At 38.9% G+C, this 12,274-nt stretch overlaps 2 protein-coding genes across 3 annotated transcripts in view; one reads left to right on the forward strand and one right to left on the reverse strand.

Annotated features, from left to right (window-relative positions):
* AARS2 (alanyl-tRNA synthetase 2, mitochondrial) overlaps nt 1–11,547 on the reverse strand; it is an 89,164-nt gene extending 77,617 nt beyond the window's left edge. Inside the window, exons 1-3 of one of the 2 annotated variants that reach the window (XM_056818325.1) lie at nt 11,393–11,547; nt 8,656–8,733; nt 5,954–5,998 (exon numbers count right to left, since the gene is read on the reverse strand). The gene's annotated coding sequence lies outside the window, so the exon portion shown is untranslated. Of the gene's footprint in view, nt 1–5,953; nt 5,999–7,221; nt 7,762–8,655; nt 8,734–11,392 lie in introns of those variants that run through there. The other variant, XM_056818326.1, reaches the window with a different exon arrangement.
* The window catches only part of SPATS1 (spermatogenesis associated serine rich 1), an 18,517-nt gene extending 6,781 nt beyond the window's left edge, over nt 1–11,736 (forward strand). The window contains exons 5-7 of the mRNA XM_056818331.1: nt 7,837–7,957; nt 8,459–8,521; nt 11,541–11,736. Coding sequence (XP_056674309.1) covers nt 7,837–7,957; nt 8,459–8,521; nt 11,541–11,688 — 332 coding nt within the window. The 3' untranslated portion in view covers nt 11,689–11,736. The remainder of the gene's footprint in view (nt 1–7,836; nt 7,958–8,458; nt 8,522–11,540) is intronic.
* The last annotated feature ends 538 nt before the right edge of the window (nt 11,737–12,274 follow it).

Below are 12,274 nucleotides of genomic sequence, written 5' to 3' on the forward strand. Positions count from 1 at the left end.
GATAGCTTCACCAGGCTTGACCACGGGGCAGAGTTGAAGGGTCCATTCTGGTACCATATATAAGGACTTTAACTGTCTACTGAGTGATGGGAAGGTTGAAGCTTGTGTCAGTGGGATGCGTAGCCATGTGGATGAAATCTTAAATTCTTGACAGACTGAAAGTGTCAATGTGCTAAAACATTGGGGAAATGGTACTTCCTTATTCTGCTTCATATAGGAAGGTATTGCGAATCAATGCAGTTTAATTATTTCCCAATGAAATTTTATATTTTCAATGAAGAAAAATCTCTCATCCCTCCTTCCCACCTCCCCAATAAAAAAAAAATCCTTGGGGGCAGCCGGGTGGCTCAGTGGACTGAGAGGTAGGTCTAGAGATGAGAGGTCCTGGGTTCAAATTTGGCCTCAGATACTTCCCAGCTGAGTTACCCTGGGCAAGTCCCTTAACCTCCATTGCCTAGCCCTTACTGCTCTTCTGCCTTGGAACCAATACACAGTATTCAATCTAAGATATAAGGGTAAGGGTTTTAAAAAATTCTTATAATATTGATGTACTTTAATTAATAAACTATTAGTGTGTATAAAATACTATGTTCAGTCATTCAATTGGGTCTGACTCTTTGTGACCCCATGGACTACAACTATCCCAAGAATTTCCTTCCTTCCTTCCTTCCTTCCTTCCTTCCTTCCTTCCTTCCTTCCTTCCTTCCTTCCTTCCTTCCTTCCTCCCCCCTCCCTCCCTTCCTTCCTTCCTTCCTTCCTCCCTCCCTCCCTCCCCCGTCCCTCCCTTCCTTCCTTCCTTCCTTCCTTCCTTCCTTCCTTCCTTCCTTCCTTCCTTCCTTCCTTCCTTCCTTCCTCCCTTCCTTCCTTCCTCCCTCCCTCCCCCGTCCCTCCCTTCCTTCCTTCCTTCCTTCCTTCCTTCCTTCCTTCCTTCCTTCCTTCCTTCCTTCCTTCCTTCCTTCCTTCCTTCCTTCCTTCCTTCCTTCCTTCCTTCCTCCCTTCCTTCCTTCCTCCCTCCCTTCCTCCCTTCCTCCCTCCCTCCCTTTCTCCCTTCCTTCCTTCCTTCCTTCCTTCCTTCCTTCCTTCCTTCCTTCCTTCCTTCCTTCCTTCCTTCCTTCCTTCCTTCCTTCCTTCCTTCCCTCCCCTCTTAGGTTTTGAAGGCAGAAAGGCAATTGGGGTTAAGTGACTTGTCTAGGGTCACATAGCTAGGAAATGTTTGAGGTTAGATTTGAACTCAGATTTTCCTGATTCCAGGTTCAGCACTCCATTCACTGAGTCACCTAGTTGTCCCTCCATGGGGTTTTCTTGGCAAGAATATTGGAGTATCTTGCCATTTCCTTCTCCAGTGGATCCAGTGGATCCTTTTATCAGGCAATCAGAAGTTAGGTGACTTGCCCAGGGTCACATGCTAGGAAGTTACTGAGGTCAGATTTGAACTCTGATTGTCCTGATTATGCTGGGTGTCAAAAGATACATAAAAATAAAACAGAGTTCCTGCCTTTAAGGAATTTATAGTCTAGTAAAGAAACTAAACTATGTATACAAATCAGTATAATATAAAAGGGAATGGCATAAATGCTTAAAAGAGGTTTTAGTGAAGCAGCTAAGTGGCTCAGTAGATTGAGAATCAGACCTTGAAACAGGAAGATCTGAGTTCAAATTTGGCCTCAAGACACTTCCCAGCTGTTTAACCCTGGGCAAGTCGCTTAACCCCCCATTGCCACTCTTCTGCCTTGGAACCAGTACAATTGATTCTAAGATGGAAGGTAAGGATTTTTAAAAAAAGGAAAGGAAAAGGGAAGGAGAGGCAATCTAGCTTCTTGTTGCAGATCTCAGAGTCAGGAAGACTTCAGTTCAAGTTTTAACACTTAAGGATATGTTACTTTGGTTAACCTCAGTACACATCTTCTTTGGTATGGGAAATTCCTCTCCTGGGCTAATGGAATGAAAGAAAGGTAGAAGAGGCTATGGAGAGACCATTGGATTTGGATTTAAAAGAGATCTAAGTTCAAATCTAGCCTCACACAGTTCCTGGTTCTGTGACTCTGAAAAGTCCCTTAACCTATGTCTGCCTCAGTTTCCTCAATTGTAAAATAGAGATAATAATACTTATCCCCCAGAGTTGTTGCAAAGTTAAAATGAAATAAAATTTTGTAATATTATAAAGATAAAAATTATAAAATCTGCAAACTCTAAAAACACTAAAATGCTAGCTATCAATTGAAATGTCTAATTAAAAAATGAAGGAAAGACCCCCTGCAGGGGAAAAATTGGTAAAATTGGTGAGTTTATTACATAGATGATCATGAGGTTTGGAGACAAGTGAACTGGATGATAGCTGTGTTATAACAGAAATATGGAAGGTGGGAGCAGGAACAGGTTATAGGAGAGAAGACAAATTCCATTATGGACATGTTGGCATTTTATTGGAGCATTATCCTCTTATATGATGGAGAAAACCAAGCTCAATATAGTTTACTTTTAGCTTGGAAATCACAGCACATATGTAGAGACATTTTAATTACCTCTGAGTTTCATAATATGGTAATGTGGCATTTAACTCCTCACATATGTGTGATTTTTTTGATGGGTATTAATAGAAAACCTTATTGAAGTCCAACAAAAAGTATTTCTACTTTACTTATGTTCCACTAGGTACAGGCATTAAAATTGCATTTTCCTTTCTGTAGTCCTAAGCCTGAATTAATTATTGATGTTCAGTCATTTTTGGTCATGTCTAACTCTTTGTGGCTCCATTGGGAGTTTTCTTGGCAGAGATCCTGGAGTGGTTGGCCATTTCCATCTCCAGCTCATTTTTTACAGGTGAGAAAACTGAGGCAAACAGAGTTAAGTGACTTTCCCAGGATCATGCTGTTAATAAAGAGTCTGAGGCCAGATTTGAACTCAGGAACATGAATATTCTTGACTTCAGGCTTGGAGCTCTATCCACTTTGCCACCTCACTGCTCCAAGCCTGAATTAATACTGGTAATAATCTTTAACTTAGTTAAGCAAGTGTAATAAAGATACAGAATAAGAATGCTTGCTTATATAGTGCTTCCCAGTTTATAAAGCACTCTTTGCTAATAACTAATGTGTGAGGCAGGCAGCATAAGCATCGTTATCCTTATTGATGAAGAAATAGTGTCAGAGAGGTTGTTATACAGCTTAAGGTTTTATAGCTATTAAATGACTAAACTTTAATTTAAACCCAGTTCTCCTGATTTCTCATTGAATACTTTATATTCTTATTTTTAATATTTTATTCAAAGATATTTTATTTTCTCAATTACATTATAACAATTTTCAAAATACATTTTCCAAAATTAAAAGATTGCCTTCCTCCATCACTCCCTTTTGGAGATGGTAAGGTATGAAAAATATTCCTTCTGTCTTAGAATCAATATTATCAATTCCAAGGCAGAAGAGCATTAAGGGCTAGCCAATTGGGGTTAAGTGATTTGCCCAAGGTCACACAGCTAGGAAGTATCTGAGGTCAGATTTGAACCCAGGACCTCTCAAATCCAAATCTAAGCCTGGCACTATCTCCTGAGTCATCTGCTGCCCCAGAATTGAGTGATTTATGAGATTTTACTCCTGGGCATTATAGGGGTGAATTAAGGTGTAGAAATACTAATGATTCTTAAAAAGAAATTCTTACTTTCCATCTTAGAATCAGAACTAAGTATCAATTCCAAGGCAGAAGAGTGGTAAGGACTGGGCAATGAGGGTTAAGTAACTTGGTCATGGTCACATGCTAGGAAGTGTCTGAGGCTGCAGATTTGAACCCTATTTAAAATTCCACCTCTAGGCCTGGCACTATATCCATTGTGTTTCCTAGCTGTCCTTACCTTCTACTTTTGAAAGTGAATTTAGACACCTCTCTTTAAAAAAAAAAAAAAAGAGGACCTTGAGGCCCAGTGGAGTGAGATTCTTCATTCTTTTGGCTTAGAATAGTGGTCTCTGGGTTTTGTTGTGACAAAAGGGGGTTGCCAGGGAGTTTCTGGTCACATATGGGTTAGAAAGAATGGTTTTATCTAATGATTTCTAACTTTAATAGTTATTTCTAGTATGTATTCTACTTCATATTTACTTATATCTAAATGATTAACTTCTTATAGACAATGAAAATACTAAATGATCAACTTCTTATTAATTCTAAGTATTGGTTTAACTCAGTTATAAGGCCTGCTAGCCAGCTGGGGTTATCTCTTGTTAAAATAAATTATTAAAGTAATCATTAGTAATTCTTATCCAATAGCTTGTCTATTTTCATCTTATCACTTCAGGGTATATGTCCACCTGTGGGATTGCTGAGTCAAAGGGTTAGGGTATTTTAGTCACCTTTTCCACATCATTCCAAATTGCTTTTAAAAATTATTAAAACAATTTGTAGCTCCACCAACAGGGTATTAGTGGGCTTCTTTCCTAAACTTCTCCAACATTATCTATTGCCTACTTTTGTCTTCTTTACCAGTTTTCAGGGCATGAGGTGAACCTGTGTCTCTTTAATGTATATTTTATTTTTAGAGATCTGAAGCAATCACATCCACACTATTGACACTTTTCATTCTTCTTTTGTAAACTGTATGTTCAGCTACTTTCACCATTTATCTCTTGGGGAATGTAATGATTTTTCTGCTTGGTGGCAACAAAGGGACCATCAAGTAACCATTGGATGGAGCTGTCCTTGGTATTCTACATTCTCTATACTGGACTTAGTAAAAGATATTTTAGTTGCTTTTAGAATTTACTTCTTACACTTAAGACTTCATCCTTGAGGTAAACAGAAGCTCACACTGCTTAATCCATAAACAGGAGCCATAGAACATGGAGAGATTAGCTCTTGCCAACGATACTCTCTGAAGCAATCAAAGGCTAGCTTAAAAGGTAGCTTAAGATACTGGAAGAAAAGGTTGGAAAGATATTGAGTCAGTGGATCTGGGGCTCTAATTAAGGAAAGGAGGGGCCCATTCTAGGCTAGAGGTGGCCTTGGTAGACTTGGAGCCCTTTGGGCAGGACTTTGTGTGCTGTATCCTGCTGATCTGAGGTTTTGTTTTCCAGAATCAAACTGGACTGCTGGTCATCATGACAATTGTATTCTTATTTTATTAGTTTACAGCTGATCTTAGAAGTGATAACACCATTTTAGGGAATAGGTTCTTAATTTTTTGTATTGTGGATGCTTTTAACTTATGGAAAACCTCTGAATAACAAAAAACTCAATTATATTGAAATTCAATAATTGAAATATTAGAAAAACAACTTCATTGATTTTAAGCTAAAGTCTATGCCTAAAGGAGATAGGGCTCCAAATGCATGAATTCTTTTGTCATTATATATTATATTTTATATATTATATATTATAGCAATTATAATATATAAATTTATATTCTCTATACAATACATAATTATATAGAGGGTATGTGTATATATGTGACCCATGTAAGTTATATGTGTCCACATGGTTCTGTGTAGGTGTGACTTCTACATGGGGAAATGAAATCTTCAAATGGTTGGGGCAAACGCCCCCTAACTGCCTCTTGGATGGGTTTGAGATCTATACCAGGAGTGTGCTGGTAAATATTTAACAATAAGCTCTCTGAAAAAAAAGTACAACTTTTATGTTTAGTTGACATTAACATTTCCTCTCATCATTCCTGCCACTGAACCTCAATCAGGTTTAGCCCATCTGCCAAGATAGTTACTGGGTTGTGGCTACAGCTTCTGGGAACCACAGATGAGAGTTGGGCGCAACCCTGAAAAGGTCTTGGAAAGCCCTCCCTGGAGGTACCAGTCCTCACTGTTAGACCCCCCCTACCTGAGTTGAAGTAGATGGTTTTAGAGGTTTCTCTCGGTTTTATCATTAGGGATGCAATGTGGTAGCTACATACAGTGGAGAAGGGATTTGATTTGGAGTCAGGAAATGGGTTTAAAATCTAAGTTCTGTCACTTACCCCCCAACATGACTTTGCAGTCCTCCTGGGCCTCAGTTTCCTCATCTGTAAAATAAAGAGACTAGATAAGTTAGACTCTGAGGTTTCCTTCTAGCTCTTTAAGGGGTATGCTGGTAAATATTTAATAAACTCTCTGAAAAAAAGTACCCATGACATTCTTTTATGTTTAGTTGGCATTATTAACATTTTCTCCCATCACTTTCTTAGTCTAGGCAATTCATAAAACAATACATCAAGCCTTAATTTATAGCATTTGTCAATTTCAGAAGTATAATAATTCACAATGAAAATTTAATAACTGGCTGGCTCTTTTGAGCCAGGTGAGCTGACTTAAGAACACCCCCAATTTTTATGATTTAGTTATGTTACATAGGTAACTTTTTGAACTCTTAATCTAATTATTTATTAATCATTCATTCATTTGACAAATATTTGTTATTTAATATTTGACATTTGACAACTTTACTTATTCTGAAAGTGATATCTCAGAAGTTGATGACATGCTACTTTGCATGTCATGTATGTTTCTAAACATAGGTCCCTTTTCCCTTCGTGGTGCATTGCTCAATAAATATTAGTTGAAGGCATGGATAAATTAATTTCTCCACCAAGACTGTAAGCCTTTTGAGGGAAAAACCTATGCCATATTTTTTTAAAAATCCTTCTCCTGTACTTAGAAATATGCACATCAGAGGTAATATAGCACCAGAATGAGGTCACCTACACTTACATTGGAGAATTAGAGAAGGGTGTGAAGGAGCTAAAGGAATGGAGAGATGGAAGAAATTGATCCTCTCCTCTCTTCCCCTTGGGGAAGGTAGCACAAATTGTCTTTTAGAGGGACAGGATATGTCCCCTCAGAGATTAGGTTGAATATGGAGGTTAAAGACTGAAGGAAAGGATCCTAGAGAATTGACCCACTGCCTCCCTTCTTGATCTTGGCTGTTGCTGAAGGGCAGAGTAATTTTCCTGCCCCTGGATTTCCCAATCTCCCAGTTGCCCCCTTTCTTCCTTTTAGACCTCAGTCACTCTACAGCCTAATTTGGAGCTAACTCCCCTCCTTGGGGAGAAGGATATAATTCTCCCCACAGCTTCAGTCCCCTTCATTGATGTTAGAAAGCAGACCTGATCTAAAAGGATAACTCTTTATTCTAGAGGACACACAAGGTAGGGAGAATGGGGGTGGTTGAATGAGGAAAGTGGGAAGTGGGGATCCCTATGAACTAACAACTGACATCCCCCAAATCCTGAGGGTTTAGGCTGTCTACCTGATCCTCTTTTGGTCAGTTGTTGAGGTTGTCCTTCCTCCTAATCTAATCTAGTTGTAAAATGGAGTTCAAGGACAATTTTGGGGAGAATCTTCTTTAGTAGATGGCTTTCTACAAAGTCCCAAATCTACTTTTATTGTCTTCTGCTGGAACCAGAGGAATTTGGGGTTCATTGGAAGATGATCAATGTTCAGAGAGACTCTCTGTCTCAGAGGCTTCCTCTCAGACCATCCACTCCAGGAGGGCTCCTAAAGAGTAGTGAAGTAACTGTTTTGAATCCTCTCAGCTCTTCTGTTCCTTTTTTGGAATCTTGGGTCTTCCTTGCCCTTCCCCCACTTGGGTTGGTCTTTTGCATGCTGGATCTGATTTTTCTCTCTTACAGGTGTTTACTGCATTTGTCATTGATGATGTTTCAGCTACCAATTTCTAATTAAAAATTTGACCTGCTTAAAAGACTTTTGAAGAGAACAAAGGGAGAAGCAATGACCTTTGTATATTTTTATTGTTTCTCATGGGAAATAATCAAATTTTGCATTTTTAGTTCACAATTTCTTTGAGCTGATCTGTGGCCTGTCTGTAATCTTTATTTTAATTTTATTTGGATCACATTACTAGGCATTAATCTCAGGAATGGGCTCCCACAACTATCCCCAGGAGACAAGCCATATTTCCGTTCAGAGCAAAGTTCAGATTTTTACAAACTTGGATCATCTATGCCTCTAGTAAATTTTTCGAGGTGAGTCCAATACCTTGATTTACTTGCTTTACCTTCTACCTTTATTCTGTCAATAAGTTTTTTTGTGTGTGTGTCAGTAATGTGCTAGATGTGGGGAGAGAGGATTTCCAAGGGGAAACTGCAATTTTTAGTCTAGCATGCTGGAAATCAGGACATATTGAGTGAGTGAGGCTCTGGCTCCTCTACATGTCTCCTTCCCAAAGTCTTTCCTTCCTTGAAGAGAGCCCAGAACCAGAAGAAAAAAATTTTTTTTGCTGGAAATCTGCTGGAAACTATTAGAAATTTCTTTTCTCAAATCTCTCTCAAAAAAGGACATCAAATAATGAATTTCCCCATCAAGATAATCTTATGCAAATATATCAGAAATGAACCTTGGATTATTTATAAAAATGCAACAAAATATCACCTATAACAGAATAGAAGGAATATCTATTTCAGTGAAAACAAATGTTGATAATGGACACTGGAAATCTTTACTGATTTTGTTTTCATTGTTTTCAGAAAACCATATACAAAAAAAGTAGATACGTTTATTCCTCTGGAACCTCTGCCAAAGGAACGCCAGTGAGTATTGTTACATTATATTATTTTCTGTAGGTAAATAGGATACATGTCAGGAATTTTCCCACTGAAAAAAAAAAAGGCGGGGGAAGCACAGTGGATAGAATGCCAGGTCTAGAATTGGGTTAAAATCTTACCTCAAATGTATCTTAGTTGTGTGGCTCTGAATTGCCTAGCCCTTGCTGATCTTCATAGAATTGATACTAATTAAGAATCTGAAATTAAAAAAAAAAAAAAGAATTTGCCCACTGATTTTTTTTTCAATATTTGTTGAAAAGGCAGAAGGATAAGAGGGCAGCTGGGTGGCTCAGTGGATTGAGAGCCAGGTCTAGAAATGGGAGGTTCTGAATTCAAATTTGGCTTTACACACTTCCCAGCTGTGTTCCTGGGTGAATCACTTACCCCATTGCCTATCTCTCATTGTTTTTTTGCCTTGGAACCAGTACTTAGTATTGATTCCAAGACAGAAGGTAAAGGTCAAAAAAAAAAGGCAGAGAGGTATACTGAAACAAGTGTTGGATTTTGAGTTAGATGGATGTTTTTGAATTCTAGTTCTTCAATTATGTGTGACCTTAAATCATTTAACTTCTCAAGGATTCGGTTTCCTCATCTGATAAGACTAAATGATCAGAGTCCCTTTCAGCTCAAAATTAATGCCTATGATTCTACAGGCTTTGGGCTGGGTAAGCCACAATATTATTGGTGGGGCTTTGTCATCATTTCCACATTCATCTACTAAATATTCAGTTAAACTTGGGGATAATCTTTCCCCCAAAAGACTGCCTGAATCTTAGTAATGAGATATAGTTTGGTAGATTAAAAAAAAGCCTTAGAGATTGATAAGACTGCATGATAACACATTATCCACTAGGGTCATGGATCTAGAACTGAAAGGGACCTCTAAGGTCATCTAGTCCAAGCAGAGATGAGGAACCAAAGCCTAGGGAGGTTGGGATTTCCTTAAAGTTCCACAAGGTGACAGCTCAGGGAGGCTAATTGGCACCATAGTGCATGGAGTTCTGGGCTTGGAGTCAAGAAGATTCATCTCCCTGAATTCAAATCCTGCCTTAAACACTTGTTTGCTGTGTGACTCTGGGTCAGTCACTTAATCTTTGCTTTTGTTTCCTCATGTATAAAGTGGAGTAATAATGGCACTTATCTCCCAGGGTTGTTGTGAGGATCAAATGAGATCCTATTTGTAAAGTGCTTTGGAAACATTAAAACCTTCTGTAAATAACAGCCTTTGTTATTATTACATGAATGTCACAGAATCATTGAACTCCCGTTCAACCTTAAAGGTCATTAATTCGATTATTCCCCCATTTGATAGATGAAGAAACTGAGGCCCAGAGAGGTTCAGTGACTGTGAAGGTTCACACAGGTTGCAGAGTTGGGATGCAAACCCAGGTCCTCTGACTCTTATGTGTAGTCACTGTTCTTTAGAATGGAGATTAGAATTCAGATCTTATGGCAGGAAAGGAGATGGTGTACAAGATGCAAATAAGTTCAATTTTGGACGTGTTTAATATGAATTCTGGTGTTACATCTGTGTGAGGATTTAGAGAAGACATTTGGAAATTCTGGCCCTGGTACTCTGAGAAAGGGGTTGGAACTCTGAGGATAAAGATTCAGTTCAATTTAGCAAACATTTATCAGTCCTATGTTACATGCTAGGCATGTGCTAAGGATATAAAGACAAAAAGGAAACAGTCCCTGCCTTCAAAGGGCTAACATTCTTTTATAATGATTCTATGAAAAACACAGCTTAGATGATTCCACAGTTATATGAAATCAGAACTCCTTGAACCAAAGGGATGTTGCCTGATGGGATATTCCTAAATGTAGACATCTGCTGCAAAAATAGGGAAATTCAAGAGCTGGCACTGGCTTTTTTAAGGGGGGGAAAGTAAGAGGTGGGATTGGAGTGGGGGGAATGTTTTTTTCCTTTGAATTGTTTTAAACCCTTACTTTCTATCTTAAAACTGATCCTGAGTATTGATTCTCAGTCAGTAGAGTTAGGGTAAGGGCTAGGCAACTGGGGTCAAGTGACTTGTCCAGGGCCACTTAGGAACTGTCTGAAGGCAGATTTGAACCCAGGATCCTTCCATCTCAAGGCCTGGCTATACACTGAGTCATCTAGCTGACTCATGTCAATTTTTAATATACAGGGGTCTTTTTTTTTAAAGATGCTGGAAATGACTGGAGGGCAGTCTGGAAATATGGTGACATGGGGGTAACATAGTTTTAAGAGTTATCCATCAACATTCATTAAGCAAGTATGGTATGCAAGACCATGTGGGGGGATGTAAAGATAAAAAACCAATGCAGTTCTTACACTCTAGATACTTGCATTCTATTGGGGAGGTGGGTGCAAAAAATAATGTGCTGTTCTTCAGTTGTTTTTCAATCATGTCTAACTCATGACCCTAATGGGTTTTCTTGGCAAAGATACTGGAGTGGTTTTTCTTTCCTTCTCCAGCATATTTTTTACAGATGAGGAAATTAAGGCAAACAGGATTAAGTGACTTGTCCAAAGATAAAACACACACCACAGCCCCTGTTCCCTGGGTACCTACATTCTACAGGGGTAGAAGGTACAGAATGTGACATGTACACAGAAGCATAATACAGGATTGGGGCCAATTGGGAGCAAAGATCCCATGAAACTGTGTGGGATGGTAAGGGCACCTATCCAAACGACCTGGACAGTAGCAGCCACTGCATCTCAGACCTGCTGTCATGGTGTGAATTCTAATACATGGGGCCACTTCAGAGATTCGTTATTTGCATTAATCAAGGATCTGACTATAATCCAAGTATTATTAGCCCCATTTCATAAGTGTGGAAATGAGGCATTTGAGGGGTGAAAATGACCTGCCCAGAGTAGTAGTAAGTAGCAAAATGGACTCAAACTTAGATCTTCTGACTTCAAGTCCAGGGCCATTTCCCTATTGTGACATCTTTTTATAGTTGTACAGATACATTTTGCTGTCAAATAACATGTGGGTTGTTCTTTCTGCAGCTTGCCTTTTTCTGTAAGGGAGAAGAGAAAACAAAAACTGAATGAAATAATGGAAGTGGAGAAGCTTGATTCGTGGAATCCAGCAGTTCCCATACTGACTTGGTTATTCCCCCCTCTTCCAATACAGAAACGAGTGGTAGTGATTTGAAAACCTTTGGACCCTATAAGAATAAAGCTTCTTGGGAGATTATATAAATATAGTGTGGCCATAAGATAGTAGGGTATACTCAGTTTTTACAGTCGGGTTGACTTTTTTTAAACATGGGTTTCATTAAAAAAATTATTTTTACCATTGGTTTCTATTCCACAGTCATTTACACACATATTCTTTTCCTTCCCTCTCTCCATCCTTTCCTACTCTATCACAGTGCATCATCTGCACCATTCCAAAGTCCCCTGCCTTTTTACCAAGAGCAGGGAATTATTTTTAGTCATTTGTTCTAGAGGCTGGTCCTTACAACGAATTAGAGCTCAGCTATGTTGTAGGGTTGTTTTTATTTACATTTTTGCAGCCATAATTATATATTATTTTTCTTGGTTCTGCTGAGTTGTTTCACTTGCCTAGTTTGTCCAGAGGAGAATGGCTGGTGGACAAAGGGAGGGGACTATAGAGGTACCAGGGGAGTATGGTATCTTTTAGAAAGCATGATGTTTGATTCAGAGCTAATCCATCTGCTCTCTTCCTCTCTCTCTCCCTCCCCTTTTCTCCCTCCCTCCCCCTTTCTCTTCTTCCT

This window comes from Monodelphis domestica, chromosome 2 (genome assembly GCF_027887165.1).
Source record: "Monodelphis domestica isolate mMonDom1 chromosome 2, mMonDom1.pri, whole genome shotgun sequence".
Lineage (NCBI taxonomy): Eukaryota > Metazoa > Chordata > Mammalia > Didelphimorphia > Didelphidae > Monodelphis > Monodelphis domestica.